Here is a 19668-nt window from a genome sequence, read left to right on the forward strand (position 1 = left end):
GTGTGGGAGACCACTGTAACAGCCCAACTCAGTGGCTTAAAAAAAGAGATCTTCGAGGAAGCGAAGGCCCATCCCTCGGATCGGGATCGGCGTTCCCTACACCAGCCACGAGGCAGCAACACATTTCCACGATGGATTTTTTAACCAGCCCTCCTGTGTTAAGTGGAACAGCCACTTAACACAGGAGCCCCCAACCAACCTCCCCCTCCACTCACATCCTCCATGTCGTCCTCGTAGTCCAGGGCATCCTCCTTGTGCCCGTCGACGCGCAGGAAGAGCTCGCTGGGCACGTGCACCATCTTGCCATTGCAGTCCTGGAACTCGGGGGGCAGCACGGCCACGGGGCTCACCCCGAGCGAGTGGCGCACGGGGGGCAGCTGGAGCAGCTCCGGCAGCTCCAGGGAGCCGCGGTAATCCAGGGATTCCGCCCGGCGGTGCAGCGAGGGCCGGCTGACCGTGCTGGACTTGGCGTCATCCGAGTCGTCGTCGGTGCTGCCCTTGCCCTCCCCGGAGAGCAGGGACTCCCTCTCTCCCGACTGGTTCTTCTTCTTGAGGCTCGGGGCTCTGCCCAGGCTGTTCCAGCTCGAGCGCCGGCTCCCCCAGTTGCTGCTGGTGCCCCAGTTGGCGCAGGGGGAGCTGCGGAGGCTGGACTGGGAGAGAAGAAAGACAGTTGAGGGTTTGCTTGCAGGAGGAAGCCAAGGGATGGGGCATTTTGCCCAGACTGGAAGATCCTTCTTGTTGCAAGTCTTGCCTTCCCCTCCCAGCTTCCCTCGCCGCTCCCACTCCATCAGGCCAAAGCCCTGGGATGGGAGCCCAGCACCTGGCCAAGGCCATGCTGAAGGTGCTCCTGATCCTCTCCTGTGGCACAGCCGCCAATCCTCCGTCCTGCGTGACCTCCCACTGCCCTGACAGCACCAATGCTCCAGGAAAACTGAACCCAAAGACACTCTTGCTGAAGTAGCATTTTCATTCCTCGTGTTCCTCAAGCCTACAACTTCCCTGCCCTCCAAAGGGCCCCTGCCACCCAAGTGTCTCTTGGGAATCATGCCCCTGTTTCCAATATTTTCTCTTCAATTGAATGCATAAGGCAGTGGAATGAATGTTTTTCCTCACACAGATTTCTGGCACAGATCAGGCTGTGCCAGTGCACTTTGGCAGGCTGAGAGAGCTTAAGGTCAGTGCAGAAAAGCCAGAAGGAAACTCCTTTTCTCTCCATGGCTTCCTCCCAGCACAAAGCAAGGCAAACTGCCTCCCTCCTCCTCCTCCTCCTCCTCTTCCTCCTCCTCAGTGCTGGGCAGCTCTTCTCTGACTGCTTCATCTGCCTCTGGCTGGTGGCACGGACGTGCTCTCCCAGAAAGGATTCAAACGATGAACAGCCCTCTCCAGCACCTCATCATCCCATGAAAGCCCAAGGCAAGCAACAGTCATCTCTATTTTCTTTTCAAAAGCATTACATTGACTAAGCAGCTTTACTGAGGGGGATAGTGGCTCTGCCTCTGCCTGAAGTGCCTTCATGGTCTGCTGCCCTGATCTGAACATGATACTGCAGTTACAGAGCACAGGAACGGGACAATAAGCGGCAGCAAAAATCCACTTTGTCTGTTGACCTGCTGCCTGTTTACACAGAGCTGCCCTCCCGCATCTCCTGCTGCAGGCAAGCACAGGCAGCTGCCAAAGTAGAGCTCCAGCCAGACCTCTGCTCCATGAGCTGTGCCTGCTGGCTCCTTGTTCCCTCTATTTCCCCCCCAGTGGGGCTGCTGCACTGTAACCAGAGCTCAGCTGGGTTGGGAAGGACAAACGATGCTTCATCCCCCTTGTAAATCCAAGATACAACTCCAAAAAAGATACAACCGAGCGGGGGAAACAGGCCTCGTCCTCATGGGATCGCCTGGCAGCTCCTCCGAGATACCACAAACGGCCAGTGTGGGTGGGAAAAGATTCCTGCCCCTCCTCTGAGGGGGTTTTGGGGTAACTGTGTGAACTTAACGACTCGTCTCAGGCTGGGAATCTCCACTGAGGTGGCTTGGCCTGGACTTCCAAGCAGGAAAACATTGAATCCCGATATGTCGGAACCTACCAAGGACTTCTGATCGTAGCTCGCGGGATCCAGGGAAGCGTTGCTGCCTCTCCTCGAGTCCACAAAGGTGTGCACGGAGTCCATGTGGGGGGAGCACTTTGGGGTGGGCATCGGGGTGGCCGCTGTGCGCAGGATGATGGGAGGGGGCATCGACCCCCTGCCCTCCAGGTGCCCGTTGGGGGTGACAGCCAGGGAGTACATCTTCATCTCTGGGCAGAGGGGAGAGGGGACACGGGGTGAATGCTCAGCTGTGGGAATCACTTTTCCAAATCACAGAATCACAGGACATGCTGAGCTGGAAGAGACCCACAGGGATCATCCTGTCCAACCCTCAGCCCTGCACAGGCCCATCCCCAGGAGTCACACCCTGTGTCCCAGAGGATCATCCAAACCCTTGGATCATCCAAACAGCCTTGGGGCTGTGCCCACTGCCCTGGGGAGCCTGGTCAATGCCAACCAGCCTCTGGGGGAAGAACCTTTTCCTGAGATCCAACCTGAGCCTGCCCTGACACAGCTCCAGCCGTTCCCTGGGTGCTGCCCCTGGTCCCCCCAGAGCAGAGCTCAGTCCCTGCCCCTCCTCTGCCCCTGCCCAGAAAGTTGTAACTGCAGTGAGGTCTCCCCTCAGTCTCCTCTTCTCTTCCAGAGAAGATAAGATCCCCCCCACTGTGTTAAAAGGCATCAGGCAAACACCACAACCTCTTAAGAGGCCTCCAGCCCCACCCGGACTTGAAACTCACTGCTCTCCAAAGGAATCATGGAATTATAGAATGGTTTGGGTTGGAAGAGACCTTAAAGGTCACCTTGTTCCAACCTCCATGCCATAGGCAGGGATGCCATGCACTAGATCATGTTGCTCAAATCCCTGTCCAACCTGGCCTTGCACACCTCCAGGAAGCTTTTTTCAGTCACTGTTTCTTGGGATTTAGAGAGGAATTACAGATATAAGGACTAGAAGAAAGCCTCTGAGGAAAGGACACTGAGGACTGGCTAAATTCACCCTTTTAAGTTCACCTCCTGTCTGTGTCCTACAGTGCAGCACAAAGATTTTTGTCCAGTTGGGATGTGCTCCAAGTCCCTTCATGGGGAAGGCACTCAGCAAACAGCAGGGGACAGGAAATGGAAGTTGCTTTTACACCCCCACCCAGAACAGAGAACTCTAATGGCACTGTGGTGGTCACAAAAAGCATCTCTTTCAGCTGTTAGGGCAAGGACAGGCTGTAAAACCCATGTTCGCACTGAAGCCAAACCACACCTAACACCTCCAGCCCTACAGAGTGCCAGGATGCTCCAAAGCAAAGGCTGGTTTCAAACCCAAAACTAGAGCTGAACTAGCTCCTACTTTACTGGGCTTGGTGGGTCCTGGTTTCACATCAGAAATTAGTTCATTTTTCAGAACCAATCTCAAGGAGGGGGAAGGATCAGCAGGAAAGCAGGGCAGGGCTGAGGAATCCAAGTGAGTGCATTCCCTGCTCTGGCTGCTCTTGCAGTGCACTTTGCTTCTGTTGGATCATCTGTTTTGTGCACAGATGTCTGACCTGCACCACAGAAGGCCATGGGAACACTGCCATTTCACCCTGGGGGAGGAAGTTTCAGCTCCAAATTTGCTAATCTGCCAAACACATTCCTCTTGGCCCTGTATGTGTTACAGGCCAATGGCTTTGCAACAGACTTGTTAAAGCCTTTTTGCTGTTTAGTCACCAGTTGGCACCTCTGAGACTTAGGGAGACACACAAGCACTCCTGGACCTCAGTGGCAACTCCAGCCCTGTTTTCTATTCCTGTATTACCTGAGAAGAGGTGACAGTGTTTTTTTTCCCTCTAGAAATCTCCTGTTATTTGAAGCTGCTCAACAAATAGTTGGTGCAAATCTGCTGTAGAGTTGCGCTGTGGGTTCCCTGCCAACCATTTGCAATGGGTATTTGATCAGTTGGTGTTTGGGATTTGTTGCTTCATCTGCAGACTGAGCAGCTCCATCACCTCGTTGTGATCCAGTTCTGTCTCAGCTCCCCCAATAAATTATTCTGCCCCTTCCTCAGCTGAATTCCATCTGCTCACCACAATCAATATCATCTCCTTAGCTGAAACAAAACCCAGTTTAGAAACATTTAAAGTAATCCTAGCAGAGCCCAAGCTGGGAATCAAAGTACAGAGGAACTAAAGTGGCTCCTGTTTGCCATCATGCCATTCACTCTGCTAAAATATGGGATCCCTCCTTGTCACCTCTCTGGTTGCAAACTCTGCAGAGTGAAGGCTGTCACCTACTATTCCATGTTTTTAGTACTCTGGTACAGTGTGGCCTTACCTCAAATCGATTGCCAGACCCTCCTGTAACACAAATGAGCAGCAACATTTCCATCAATCAAACCTCACCCAAATGCATTTGTGTGGGAAACCAAAAAGAACAGATGAGAACATGATTGATTTGAAAAGCTGCTGAGAAGTAGGGTGAGAACATTGCTGTCAGCAAACCATTCTGTGGGAACGGGACAGGAGAAATGATGAGACACAGCAAAATCTTCTCGTAGAGTTTAAATTAGAAAAACATCTGTTTAAAGGAAATATCAATGCTCATTTAGCTTTCACTTTGCAGAGCTGCTCTGTGGGCTCAGCCATCAGATTAGTTGCCAAATAAAAGAGATTCTTCCAGTTTTTCCCCCCATAAGTTCCTGTGAGAAGATATGGAAGCAGAGTCACAGCTGATCCCAGGAAAATGTGGACACAAACCCCCACCTGTCGCTCGGAGGTCTTTCAGCTTCTCAAAATCATCATCAAAGTTGGCAGATGTCTTGTCCTCATCTGTGTCTGACCTAGTGGCATCACCCTGCAGAGAGGAGGAGGATAATTAACAGACATGATAATTTGGATTACTCAGCACCTCTGTTCCCAACAGTCAGTTTAAGAGCGGCCCCAAGGAATGACCCCAGGCAAGTCCCTCTTCTATATTTTGATTAATTTTCACACTTGGACAGGAAGGAGGCTGATGTGGCTGTTCCTGCCATGTCATGTTTCCTACCTGCACCGGCCTCCTGGAACAGTGATTCCCAGAGAACACCAAAATGCAGCTGCAGTCACAGGAGTGACCACAAAAAAATGGCATGGTGGAGTTTCATGTTTGCACTCCCCACCATCCCAGCTGAAAGCAATCAGGGTTTGATGTCAAAGGATGCTGAAGGATTTTTCTTCTTGATTTGACAGCCCTGTAAATTTGACTTAGATCTGAATACCCAGCCCTGGTTTGCTTCCTTCAGGCCGGCTGGTAACCGAGATTGTACTGGGAAATCTCTTGGCAATGCTGAGGCAGAGGGAATGAGGCAGCACAGAGAACAGCCAACCACCCTCACCCTGGCTTTCCTCCTGAAAGTCCAGTTAATTTTCCCTTTCAAACATATCTACCACCAAAAATGATCAGCCTGGGACAGAAGAACTTCTCCTCCTTGCTGCGGAAGAGATTCCAGCAGACTGTTGGCTTTGCTCTGGCTGGATTTATCAAGGCTGCAGAAAATGTGTGCAAATTGATAGCAAATGGTTGGATTAAAGCAGCTGATCCCAGAAGAAGGAGCACAGTTCCCTCACTGATGCCTGAACAAATCACCACAGTTTCTGGAGACACGGCGCTGAAGTGGCAGCGAACTTAATTTCGTCTGTGATGGATTGCAAACTGGTGCAGCCAAGCAGCCAGGATGACTGAAAGGCTTGAGCTCCCTTATTCATCTTCTCTGTTTTAGAGCAGAAACACCAGCAGATGAAAGATTTGCATGATTTCAGAAGGTTTGTCTGCTTTCCCAGAGCAGCTCTGGGGTAGATTTCAAACTGACACAGGAACAATGTAAGCACAAATATGCAATTATGGTCCTGTTTGAAGTCTGGCTGCTTGTTGGACTGAGCACAAATGTACTAAAAATGGGTTTGTGGCCATTTAAGCCTGTTCTCTTCTAGGCATACTCCTGGCAAACTTGCTCCACAGGTAGAGCAGAACCTGGGATCAAGCTGAGACCGTGTCCTGAGATTCACAGGGCAATTTTTTTGTCCTTGCTGAAACACTGCTGATGGTTGTGAGTTCAGAGCAGCTCTAACGTGCACCCTTTCAGCCGCACAAGTCTCCCAGGAGTCACTCTCCACTTAAGTAAGAGCAAAAGGGAGGAGAAGTGCCCTCGGTGTCTTTAGTGACTGCTAAGAACAACCCCCTGTCAGAGGGCAAAGTCAAAGGGGACAAAACAAGAATTCTGCCATACTCCCAACAGACCAACAGAACCAGGGATGACAAAAGAAAACCCAGCTCCACTGATACTTCTTCCCAAAGTTGCCCAATGAGGCTGTGAACATCTTTGGTTCACAACCAGAGCTGGGACTCTGAGAAACCTGGTCTAGTGAAGGGGGCTGGGACCAGATGAACTTTAAGGTCCCATCCAACCCAAACCACTCCAGGATTCCATGATTTATAAGTGCGAGGCTTGGTAGCTGAAATCCAGCCCTGAGAAGGGTTTTCTGCAGCACAGCTGATTCCTCTCTCCCAGACAACTGACAAGCCCACGGGCTCCAGGTCAGGGTTTACAAGAACTGGGAGTGGAGAGCAAAATGTGCCCTGCAAATGTCATGCCCGTGGTTGGTGGCCTTTTCAGAGGCAGTGCTGAGTGAGTAATACAAGCTTTGCAATCCAGTGCTTACACACATTTAAATCATGGTCCATAACAGCTCTGAAAGGAGCCATTAAGCCTGAGCTTAAAGCCCAGCCATTTGTCTGGCTCAGTGATCAGGCACTCAGAGGGTTCTGCACTCAGAGGTTGCCCCTTCCTGGCTTCACATGAGCACGTCATGAACCTCCAAGAGGGCAGGTAAGAAATGGGATCTGTTCTGTACAGAGATACCTGCAGGCTGCCAGGCTGCTCAGCAGAGAAAACTTTCTTCTGCCTTAAAGCATCATCCTAAATATCTCAAAATTTAATGTTTCAAGCCTTGAAATGCAGCTTTTGAACAGCTGGGCTACTTGTGCTGCTGTGCAAATAACACAGGAGAGATAGAGTCCCAAGGGAAGGCTTGGACTGAGACCCAGTTCACATCCTGCCTGGTCCACATGACTGGAACTGGCTAGAATATAAGGTCTTCTATAGAATAGAATATATATATATATAAAAAAAAATATATATATATATATATACATAGAATAGATTATAGATTATAGAATATAGAATAGAAGGCCTGAGGTTTGCCATAAAGAAACACGAAACACAGGATATATGGGAGACTTGCTGAGTAAAATTACTCCTAAACTATTTCTTCTGTGTCACACAACAGACCCTGGAGCAGATCAACCAAAATCCTGGTCTCCTCAGTCCCATGACCCATCCAGTGGGCCTTAATTACCAAGATTGATTTGCAAGAGCTTCACATGCCCAGCCCAGTTCATCTACACCCCTCAACTTTACATTTTGGGCTGTTTGCATGGTGGGATGTTGCACTGACACAGACCCATCCCTGCAGGTGTGTCAGTGCTCTCCCCTCCCTCTGCTCCCACCTCTCACCTCTGCCTGGAATCCCTCCACCAGGATGGCAACAAGGAGGTTGAAGAGGACGTAATTCCCGAAGGTCATCAGGGCCACGAAGTACAGAGCTGCCCACGAGGAGGTCGAGGCCATCCCGTTGTACAGGACCACGTTCCAGTCCTCCTGAGTGAGGATCTGCAGGGAAGGAAGAGGGAAGGCTCTAATTACTCCTCCCATGACATTCAAGCACTGTCTCAGCCATTCCTTCCCCTGCTTTTGACCTTTTCTGAACGTAATCACTCGCAGGTCTCACGAGAGGAGGCAGCAAAAATGTCCTTTATTTAGATCTTCACATGAGAGCTCTCTCCTGGCCAAACCTCCCCTCTGGCACTCAGAGGACTAGTTCAGATCCCAGATATCATAACATGAAGGATGCACTCATCCTAATCCCATTATTTCGTGGAGGTATTGCCTCCTTTGATAACCATCAGCAGATAACAGACCTGAGGCCACAGATCTTGTCTCCTTTCAGGCTGCTCTTTATAAGGCAACTGGAGCTGAAGGAAAGGGTAAGGGACAGGATATTTGATGGGATAAATGACATTGGGTGGCTCAAGAAATCCAGGGAAGCAAAGTGGTTTCCTTTAGGTAAAAGCACTGACAAGCTGGGCAAAAAAAAAAACCCCACACATCCTTGCAAAAAGCCTTGCTCCAAGGGGTTTCCTCAGAGCTTTCCTGGAGCTCAAAAATCCCGGGGCCTAAGCAAAATGGATGACAGATTCGTGTTCCACATTAACTTGTGCTTGCAGTGAAAACGGCCTCAAACTCTCCTGCAAACAAGGCAGCTTTGGGGAGACAGGGCTGAATTCAGCTGCACTGAGTCATGTCACTAAACACCCTTCATGGGACACAGGACTGAGCCCTTGTGCTCTGTGCCAACTGCAATTCCCAAGGGAGTGCCAGGATAAATCCAGAAATCCGTGTGTTGGTGAGAGAAAAACGTGAACCTCTGAGGCTGCTGCTGATTTGCCTTTGCTCCTTTGCAAGAAGTTCTGTTTTTCACAGTCCTATTTTTCTCCACACTGGTTTCCACCTTGAATGATGCTGTGGTGAACACTTACCCTGTGCTGAGAAACTTGGCTTAATGTTATTTACACCGTGCTCCACTTGTAGCACTGGGGCTCTAAAGTCTGAGCCTTGAAACAGAAAAGACTAATCTTTGTATTAAAATTGTCCTTGAGATAGCAGCTTGTTATGGAATATGTCAGTAATTTCAGGCACAAACCAGATCTTGGCTGCAGAGGAAACACAGTTTTTTACATAAAGACTTTCCCAGCACCTCCAGCTCTGATTTGTGACAGTATTTGGCACTCCCAGTTACATGAAATTGTTTGCAAAGTGCATTTTTGGGGCAGTGCAGGTGAGTAAGGAGACAGAGGTCTGCAGAATAGGGGCAGAATAAGCAGCAGACTGTGGGTCTTGATCTTACTGATTATATAAAAGGAAAATAAGGGTGAATTTCCTTCTTCTTTTGCTTACAAGAGACATGTACAGCGCTGATTTTAGCAGATTGCTTCTTTATCAGGGCTTACAGACAGAAATACAATCTCTCTTCCCTAATAACTAAACTTGACACTTATTGGAATAGTTCTGTGAAATAAAAAGTCCACATGTTCCACATTAAAACTCCCCCAAGGGCCCAGAGCTTACCTGAAATACAGTGACAATGGCCCAAAGCAAGGAATCAAAATTCTTCCTGTCTGGAACTGTGTCTCCTGTATCAGTTTTCAGGCTGAACTTGCATCCAAAAAGATGCATGCCAAGGATGCTGGAGTGGGGAGAGGGGGAGAGGAGAGAAACATTATTGTGGTAAATACAGTTGCAGGGAGGATTGCAGTGATTTTTTGGACACTTTTCCCCTCCCAGTGTTTTGGGTGCTGGTGGAATCTCCTGGAAAGACGGGATCTGCTCCAGCACTGCCATGATCACTGCTCAGACCCTGCAATTTGGCTCTTCTGTGCCACATTTCATTACAATTTTTGACATTAAAGGGACCTCCTTCTCCTAGAAAATGACAAACCGTGTTGCCAGCTCCCTAATCCAACTGGTTTCCAATAGAAGGGTCTTAAGGAGCATTACAGGGTCAAACAGACCAATGTCTTGGGGTCTGCACAACCTCCATCCCAAATATAACACTGGTACAGTCCAGTAGTGACAGTGTCCTCTGGCACAGCCAAAGGAGCCTCTCAGGGACCTGAGGAGCAATTGCTGCCTGTTTGTGAACCTCATCCAACTACAGAACTAGAGAATTGCAGGAAAAACAGACTGAAAAGGGGTAAACAGCCTGTTGTGAGCAGTTCTACCCCCCAGGAGCCTGCAGTGTCCCATTATTCCAACCCCACATCCCTTAACCAAGCTGGGCAATCGATCAGAGAAGAGCTGCAAGCCTCTGGTACCTGAAGATGAAGATGAAGAGCATGAGCAGCATGCAGAAGGTGGCCACATTGTCCATGGTCTTCATGAGCACCACGAGCTGGCGGCGCAGGGCGGGCATGAACCGCACCAGCTTCAGCACCCGGAGCAGCCGGAACGTCCGGAGCACGGACAGGCCCCCGTCCGACTGCCCAATGATCTCCCAGACACTGCAGGAACACGGGACAACAGCTGGAACCAGCAGCACCACCCGGGGGAAGCCCTCAGGGTGGTTTTCCTACAGGATTTCCTACAGGGATCGCGCTGTTCAAACCCCACGGGAGTGTTTCTTTGCCTGCTCCTTTCTTGCTTCTGGAAAACACCTTCACTCCCAGTTCACCTTCACGTGCACAACTTATCTCCATCACAGCTGGATTTTGATTCTTTAATTCCCTGGTTTTCTGTGGTTCTTCACAGCACATCCCCTGCCAGGCTGCACCACTCCAGCCTGTCCCAAGCCCACCCACAGAACACGGATCATGGGTTTGCACCACGAACATCCAGAGGGATTTACATCTGCTGGGGGGGGTTGGTTTCATCAGGCCACAGAATGACCTTTTTTTTGGTTCTCTGTTGCTCCTCCTTTCTCTGAATCAAAGGGATGGGCCAAGGGAAGCCAACAGCACTATCCTTGTTTGCATCTGTGTCTCCCTTGAATTCTCTGCCCCAAATTACTGACCAACACTGCTGGAAAGAATCCCAGTTCTGAGGGGTGCATAAGTTCTCATTCACATGCTGTGGCACCCCTAGTTTAGGCTGGGACAGTGTCCCCTGGGAGGGGACAGTAGAACAGTGCCCTCTTTCCCTCCTGCTTCCCCCATTCCAGCCTGAGTTGTGTTAATTTGGGACAGGGAGGGCACTCTGCTGGGATATGGACACTCACTGCTCTCCTTTCCCAGGACCAGCCACTCTGCACTTCGGTGGAAAATCACCCCCAGTGCCAGATGTGTGGCATAAATAGACTTTGTTCTCCATCTGCCAGGTCCATTTACTTTGGACAGCCCTTCTAAACGACAGGGATCTAAAATGCCAGCACAATTATAGCACATCCCAGCCCTGGATTAACACATGCCACGTCATTCCTGCTCCCCATCCCACTCCCCAACCGGGCTGAGCCCTCAGAGAAGCAGAGAAAGAACCAGCAGTGACCTGATGACAACGATGATCCCGTCGAAGATGTTGTAGGGGTTCTTGATGTAGCCAAAGATGCCAAAGGCAAGGAGTTTCAGGAGCATCTCCAGGGCAAACATGCTGGTGAAGACGATGTTGCTGATCTCCAAGGCGTTGGTCAGCTCATCTGGCTACGGGGCAGAGAAGCAGCGGGGTCAAAGAGATGCACAGAGGAAACAGGAAAGGCTGGAATGTTTCTCCCACTGGGATTTGTGATAATGAAGCACAAATGCTACACCTTCCCATATTCCTCCTGGAAAGCCATGGAGGCAGATAAATGTCTGAGGGGAACAGCAGACAAACCTCACGGATGGTCCCTGTGAGTCTCAGAGGAAACACAGAATCCCAGCCCGGTTCTGGAGCAGCTGCAGAACAACTATGCCCACTGCATGGGCCCAAAACATTAAAGCTTTCCAAAGGAGAGGGGTTATTTACTGTTCCAAGATACAATTATCCAGGTGAATGGCTGGTGTGGCTTCTAAGCTTCTGTCTGGACTCACATGGGTCAGGCTGTTTTTACTGCACTAACCCCAGCAGAACTTTATGGATCCTGCTTTATCCAAACCAGGACCACTGGTTTGGATAGGTGAATATTCACATTAAACTGACATTAAAACAAAGTATTTTTCTTCCAGATATCTCTTAAGAGAATTAGGCAAACAAGTGTCAGTGAAAGTCAGTAGGATCAATAGTTTTATGTCCCTTGAGATATTTGTCTCCCTTTGGAAATTGTCCCCAAAAGATCCAAAACGATCTTTCCTTCTGAAGCCCTGGTTAGTAACACAGAGCAGATTTAGTTCAAGCAACAGCAGCGTGGACCTGAGAGTCAGGATTCCCTCCAGGATCAGTGTGGGTTTCTCTGAGTTTACAAGGCTTCATGCAGCTCAAATCCAAGATTTTTCCATTCCCCTCCTCTGTCACCAGCACCAAATTACCTTGGGCTACAATCCTGTTTTCAGACAGAGCCTGAGACCTTCTTTTCCTGGCAAGTGCAGCAGTGACTGTCCAGCCCTCAGGCTCTGGTACAGCAAGGACAGACACAAAAGGAAGGATGGGGTTGGCCCAGTCCCTGGAGCTGCTCCCTCAAACAGCACCAGGCTCTGCAATGTGCATTTCTACATTTCTAGTTCAAGGCTTTTTCCTTTGCAAGAGAAAATGAGTCTTTTTCATTTCCTTTTCCTCAGTGTAATAACATTGTCTAGGAAAAGGTGTGATTTTCATATCTGACTCATCTCCTGGACTGACAATGGTTTCCTTTATTCCCTGTCCCTCATCAGACACCACGGTAAGAACTGGCTGTTTCTTGGGGATGTTGTTGCACTACCTGAGGGTCCGAAGGAAGAGACCATTGTAATACTGTGGCACCACCACATTTAACTCCACACTCTGCAAACCAAACCCTTGGCAATGGAAGGAGAGGGTGAAAGAGTTAACTTGACTGTAGGAAGAGCCCAGACATCCCCTCCTACAGGCAGTGCCAACCTGTGGGCTGCTAATGAACCATCACTCACTGCTAAATCTCTTTATGCAACAGTCTGTCTGCTGCTTAACCATTTATCCAGGGAGAAAGCACTGAGAGCTCAGTCCTCATGGTTACAGTCCATACACACCAATTCCCAAGGGACACCAGAGGAAGGACTGTGCCATTTTCAGTTCTTCATCTCCAGGAAGCACTTGAGCAGCAGGATCACCTGCCCGCCCTCCTCACACCTTCCTCCTGCAGGGAGGGGATTCCCACCCTTACATCCACCCCATTCCCTTCCCTGATGGTGCCAAAACATCCTGGGCAGCAATGAAACATCCCTCAGCAATGAAAACACAGCTGAAGAAAAGGGGTGCTCTGGGGTGGCATTGAACCAGAGCCCCAACAGAGACTGAGCTGGAACAGCCCTGTGGGCTCCCAGGAGCCTGAAAGTCACAGTGGGGACAGGGGACACAGTCACTGTAAGTCACAGTGGGGACAGGACACCACACTCACAGTGTCCTCAAGCTGTTGGTCAGGACCTGGCATGCTTGGTGGGGTCAGACAAGGGCACTCCTGACCAGCAGCAGAGTAACTTGATAAATTCTTGTGTCCCTCTGGCAGCAGACTGAGAGCTCTGGGACAGGCTGTGACAGAGAGTGTGACTGCCAGTGGGACAGGGTGTTCAGGGCAGGCTGGGGATGGCTCGTTAGAGTGTTGAGGCTGGGAAATTAATGACAATCATCAGCAAGGAATCACACAGAATTATCTGAGGTTGGAAAAGACCTCCAGGATCATTGAGCCCAACCTCTGACCCATCCCCACCTTGTCACCCAGCCCAGAGCACTGAGTGCCACGTCCAGTCATTCCTTGGACACCTCCAGGGGTGGGGACTCCACCATCACCGCAGGCAGCCCATTCCAAGGCCTGACCACCCTTTCCATGAAGAAATTCCTCTTGATGTCCAACCTGAACCTCCCCTGGTGCAGTTTGTGGCCATGTCTTGTTCTGTTACTACTTCCCTGGGAGAAGAGGCCATCATCGTTCCTGACAGAAACTGCAGCTTGGTGGGGTTGTTCTGTAGCACTTTCTGCTGGGACCCATGGAAAACCTGCCCACTGCTACCTCCAGACCCTTGTACTCTGCCACACAGCAGCCACCTCATCCTCGAAGTCAAGCTTAGTGCAGTGCTCTCCAAGCTCACCTTGCTGCTGCTGCCAGATGTGCTACCAAGAGTCACAATTTCCTCATCAAAACTTGGAGAGCTGGTGATCACTTCAACCCCACTAATCCTGGAGTTATGCAAATACAGAGTCATTAAGGCTGGGGAAAAAAACCCTCTCAGATCATCGAGTCCAACCATTAACCCAACACTGATGGGAAGTCATTCTCAGAGCTATCACTAAAAAAAGCATGTCCTCCTTGAAAAGACTGAGCTGAACAAACCTAACAACACCCTGAGGCAAATAAAAAGAATTTGTAGGTTGTTATTCTCTAAAATCCCAATTTTTCTAAGCCAAGGTTGATATTTTTCTGTGCCCTGTTGAGCACATGGCATCTGCCAATGTCATTGCCTGAACCGATTTACCAATTTCCTCTGACAATTTGTGCCCTTATTGCTTTGTCTCCAGCACCGTGACTTTTGTTTTGTACACAAGTTCAGGGAGTGCAGGAGAAAAGCTGCAGTGATCTGTCAGGGGAGGGGAGAGAGGGGAAGCAGAGGACAAGGAGGTGGCCCAGCTGAGGTCACCGGGAGCCGTGACGAGGAGCTGACCCAGCAGATTGGAGCCCGGGGCGAGGCTGATGGACAGCAGGCACTGCAGAGCCAACCTCAGAGCAGGGATCTTCATTATCCTTCAGGGATCATGTGTGGTGTGAGGCAGAGCTAACAGGGTGACAAGGACTGCTGTCAGGAGGGATGTTGGAGCAGGGGCACGGAGGCAGGACAAGGATGGATGGCCCTGAGCGCCGGCCAAGCCGCTGCCGGGAGCTCTCGGATTATTGGGAGTGGAAGCTGAACAGCAGATGAGCCAAACACCCAGTGCTGCAGCCTTCAAGTGTAATGACCTTCTCTCGACACCAACCGGAGCCCGGAAAACACTCCATGGATATTTTTATGCCTCATGAAATGGTTTATTGCTCACAGCAAACATTTCCCGCTCCTCTCGCTCCCCGATGAGCAAAGATCCAGGAGGAGGGTCAAGGAAGAGCCACTCAAAAGCCAAGATGGATGTGGCCATCCCCCTGGAGCCAGCCACTAGGAGACACTGTTGTTTTGTTCAAATTGAAGCCAACCCCAGAGCAGGAATTTTTTCCAGGAGTCTTTTTCTATGGGTAAAACAAAACGTTGATTTGCTGAAAACAAAACTTCTCATGGCGAGGATTATTTTTGTCCAACTTCCTGGCTGGAAGATAATGAAGTTGCAACAAAACTTAAAAATTAGTGAAATGTCCATTTCGACCTTCTCAGAAAAGGAAATTTCAGGCTTTTGGCTTGAGAGGTGGTTGTGTCATGAAATGCAACTTCCTTTCTAGCACGGAATGGTTAACAAAGCTTGGCAGCAAAACGATGCACTTCCAGGAGAGCAGCTGTAAAGTGGGGTTTTTTGCCATTTTTTTGGTAAATCTTAACAACTCTGACAGGGAAACTATTTGCCCACCATTGGGCTCCAAACGGCATCAGGGAAAAATTCCCTTTTCAAACTCAGTGTGAGAGAGCATGACCCCTCATCAAATTGGGCATCTCCACATCTTTTGCTGCTGCAAATATTGATCTTCACATCAGTCCAGGTCTTCAGAGCCAGGCCAGGCCAGGCCAAAAGGCAACCAGGTGGCATTGCAGGAGGATACAAAATGCTCAGGAATGCCCACAGTGGATGCAATATGGGATATGCAATATGGGCAGTGCTGTCCCACTGGTACAAGGGTCCACAGTGCCAGATGTGGGGGCTGGAATGGGAATTGCTGGAGACAACCAGCAAAAACGAGCACAGAGAGTGGTTCAACCCACAAGTCCCACTGGCAGGTCCCAGCTAACGTTCAATAAAGGTTTAGGTTTGAGGATAAACTTCATAGATTTCAGATTCAAATTCCCATCCCTTGGTTGCAGAAGTTAAGTTTCCCACTATTCAAAGGAAGGGGGATCAATCTGTGAGATTTCAGCATCCTTGAATCTGAGTTTAAAGGAAGAGCAAGCCCTCGACTGCAGGCAAAACACGTCCCACCTCCGCTCACTCTGAAGGCCATATTTATGCTGCAGAATGTTTCAGCAATTCAAAACTATGCTTTTATTAGGGACAAACTTCAAATGTTTCAGCAGTTCATTCTGAGTTCAGATAAACAGACCAAAAAAAAAAAAAAAAAAAAAATCCTTTCCTAAATAGTTTAGGCCTGAAAACCTCACAAGCCAGTCTCTTTCTGAGAATCTGATACTCCTGGTTTTAGCAAGGCGCAGCACAACCCTCCCAGAGCCTTCCTGGAATCAAGAAATTCAATAAAAGAGAAACCCATAATGGTCAAATTATTGATGGCTCCTACAGACAGAGAATGAAGAACGGGAGTGGGACTTCGCAGCCTTAGATTCTCTTTGTGTAACTGAATTACAGCAGTTCTTCAAGGAAGATCATCTCTTTGTGCCTCTTTTCCCTCTTTCCCATCTTCCCCCTCATCTCTTTTGATTGCTGCATCCACAACCACCTATTTTACATAATTTAGGCTCAATCCCCCGCAGGACACTGTGGCTGGGGCAGCTTTTTGCTCCGAGACTGAGGAGAAATAATCACACCTGGATTAAACTGGAGAAAAGGGCTGTGGGGCACTTTGTCCTTCCTGCTGAATGAACAGGGAATGAAGTTTCCAGAGTGAAAGATGTGCTTTGCTCCAGAAATCCCTCCCCAAAACCCAAGGCAGCTCCTGAGCTGGGAGAGCTGAGGCTGGCAGAGCCACGAGGAGCAGTAAACAAACCCTGGACATTTAGTCTCATAAACATCCTTTGCACTTGGGTTGTTTTTTTTCCTCTAGTCCCGAGCCTAAAGCTGTCAATGGGATTTTGAGCACTTGTTTATGTTGGCTTTTCTACTTTACATTTTTAAGCTGAGCCTGCAGAGACTCTGACCAGGCAGAGCAATGAACTGTCAACGTGCTCTTTGCTTCTGCAAAGAGACTCCACATTGTCTCTCCTCACCTCACTTTTGAGCAATCACAATTTTCCAGCTACCAGGTATTCCACTGCAACAGATTTCACCTGTCTGCAGTCCTTGGGATCATCCCTATTTCACAGAATTAAAACCCAAAGGGAAGGCAGAAGAGGCAGGGAGCAGGGGACAAGGCATCCAGGGACCTGACAGACCTCAGTCCCATCCCCTGCCATGGGCAGGGACACCTTCCACTAGCCCAGGTTGCTCCAAGCCCTGTCCAACCTGGCCTTGGACACTTCCAGGGATCCAGGGGCAGCCACAGCTTCTCTGGGCAACCTGTGCCAGGGCCTCCCCACCCTCCCAGGGAACAATCTGAACATTCCCTGGACAAGAAGGGAAGGAGAGAAGCAACATCTCCCAAGCAGGGACTCGATACAGCCACAGTTCCAAGCAGAAGAGACGAGGCTGCCCTACACTCTGCAAGCTGCTTGTTTTTATTTACAGCTCCTTCATTCCAATGCCCCAGGAGCAGTCTGGGAATAGGTTCTCTTGGAGGGAGTTTCAGGAGCCAGGGGGTCACGGTGGAAGCAGAGCTGTCAGGGAATGGAAGTGACACCCCAGCAAATGTGAAGGCTACATTCTGACCTTTATTTTTCTCCCCTTCTCTTGCTTGTCAAAGTCTAACCTGAACAATTCTGATATTTCTAAGGTAAGTGAACAACCAACCAAACAGAAAACCCCCAAGCAACTGCAGACCTGGCTTCTTCCTCCTCTGCATTCCCTGCCCTTAAAAAACAGGAATGATGCAACTGAGCCTTTCAATTTCTGCATTTGAAAACATTTCCTGTGTAAACCATTTTGATGTAGTTTATTTACTACAAGACTGGACTCTTACTGTCATAACATCAATTTCAAACCAGTTTAGTCAATCTAGACTGAGGTTCCAACCACAGAAATTGCCTTCCTTTCACGTGATATAACCTCTCCTACTAGGAAAAAGGGTTTAGATGGTGTTCTCCCATGCACATGAGAGCAGTTCAAAGTTATTTATGCTCTTTGGCCTTGGAAAGGGATCAGGGATTTGAAGCAGGATGCCCCAGCTCCAGGAAGACTGCCCCGGTCACAAAGACCTTTGCTATTCTGAGGTGCCACTGCCCCAAATTTAACAGCCAGCCACCACAACCTCCCAAACCACAAGCCCTGCTCAGGAAGGGTTTATCTGTCATTAATGTCTCTGCTAAAACTGTGACATGGAGGAGTTTGTGCTGCCTGATGAAAAAAGTGTTTTGCTGAGAGATTTCCAAATGGGCTCTGCTCAAAAGTAGGCTGGAAACAGAAGGAAAGAGAGATCTCGTCCTCACGCCTCCTGATGGATGTTCCCTCTCTGGCTTTGGAATTAAAAATGAGAATTTATTCTCTCAGTCACCTCTACTCTCAGGTTTTATGCCTTCCTCTAAACGGGATCCTTCATGTGGAGCGATAACAGTTTAATTGAAGATAACTGATGGTAATTTTTCCTCCTTTCAATTGACCTACTTGATCTCCTAATGCTCTCTGGAATTGCTTTTACCTGGCTGCTCCGTGGCATATAAACTCACAGCCAGTAATTCTGCCCCCAGCTGCAGATGCCAAATGCAAACCACGCTGCTCCTTCCTGGAGCTGTAAAACAGGACAGGGCTGGAGGGAGGGAGGAGGCTGCACATGGGACACTCCAGCATTAAAATCAGAGCCAGCAGAGAGAATGTTATCCAGCAATGCCCATATTCCAGAGTCACACACTCCCTGGGATTTTTGTGTCAGTCCTTCAGGTTCCTTTGGCATTGGGATTGGGAAGAAATCCTTCCCTGGGAGGGTGGGGAGGCCCTGGCACAGGTTGCCCAGAGAAGCTGTGGCTGCCCCATCCCTGCAAGTGTCCAAGGCCAGGTTGCAGCAACCTGGTCTAGTGGAAGGTGTCCCTGCCTATGGCAGGGGGCTGGAATGAGATGGGCTTTAAGTTCCCTTCCAACCCAAACCATTCCATGATTCTCTGTCTCCTGGCTGGGAGTATTTTCTCCAGAAGAAACCCCAGATGCCACATTTTCACCTCTTGCAACACGAGCGACAACTCAGAGAGAGTTTGTTCTGTGGGATAATCAACTCTGCTGTAGCTTCCTTAGGAAGCTTCCCAGGCAGAAGGTCCCACATGGCACAACATATTTGCAGTATTACTTTCCCATTTCTCAGTTTCATTCAGCAAAATGCAATTTCATTTCAAGCGACATTTCGACGCCAAGCAGGATTAGATCAACTGCTGCCTCCTCCACCCTCCTGAGGAAAGGACCTGGGCAATCTGAAGTCTTATCAGCAGTGGCACACAAAGCTAAAGCTACTGTTCTTGAAAAGTAGGCCAATCAACTGGATTATATCTTGATGGAGGATCACTTGGTGTGACAGATGGCTCAAAAAATAAGCCTTAAAATGAAAGAAAACCCCCAGACTGTATAAAATAACCCCCCAAACCAGGCCAGAAGTGTTCAGGTTTAGTTATCAAACAAGAAGGCAGAGGAGGAAGGAGCCAGCTGTCCTAATAACCAGGAGGAATGCCTCCAGCAGTGCACCAGAGCACTGGAATAGCTCATCCAGGAGAGATGCTCGAGTGTGGACTCTGCACACTGGTCACACCTGTCAGCCCTAATACACTGATTAGTGCCATGGAAAAACAGGAATATGCCTGAACCGAGGACAGGGAATGTCTCCTCACTGCTCCAGTGCTGGGTGCAAGCACTGGAGCTGTGTCAGGGCAGGGTCAGGTTGGATCTCAGGAAAAGGTTCTTCCCCCAGAGGGTGGTTGGCACTGACCAGGCTCCCCAGGGCAGTGGGCACAGCCCCAAG

The 19668-nt window shown here is 49.5% G+C and overlaps 1 protein-coding gene across 2 annotated transcripts in view; it reads right to left on the reverse strand.

Annotated features, from left to right (window-relative positions):
- CACNA1H (calcium voltage-gated channel subunit alpha1 H) overlaps nt 1–19668 on the reverse strand; it is a 120768-nt gene that overhangs the window by 39853 nt on the left and 61247 nt on the right. For both annotated transcript variants that reach the window (XM_032703854.1, XM_032703853.1), the window contains exons 11-17: nt 11178–11329; nt 10013–10198; nt 9267–9384; nt 7596–7751; nt 4807–4897; nt 2078–2286; nt 216–650 (exon numbers count right to left, since the gene is read on the reverse strand). In XM_032703854.1, the coding sequence (XP_032559745.1) occupies nt 216–650; nt 2078–2286; nt 4807–4897; nt 7596–7751; nt 9267–9384; nt 10013–10198; nt 11178–11329 (1347 nt within the window). The remainder of the gene's footprint in view (nt 1–215; nt 651–2077; nt 2287–4806; nt 4898–7595; nt 7752–9266; nt 9385–10012; nt 10199–11177; nt 11330–19668) is intronic.

This window comes from Chiroxiphia lanceolata, chromosome 16 (genome assembly GCF_009829145.1).
Source record: "Chiroxiphia lanceolata isolate bChiLan1 chromosome 16, bChiLan1.pri, whole genome shotgun sequence".
In the NCBI taxonomy this organism is placed as follows: Eukaryota; Metazoa; Chordata; class Aves; order Passeriformes; family Pipridae; genus Chiroxiphia; species Chiroxiphia lanceolata.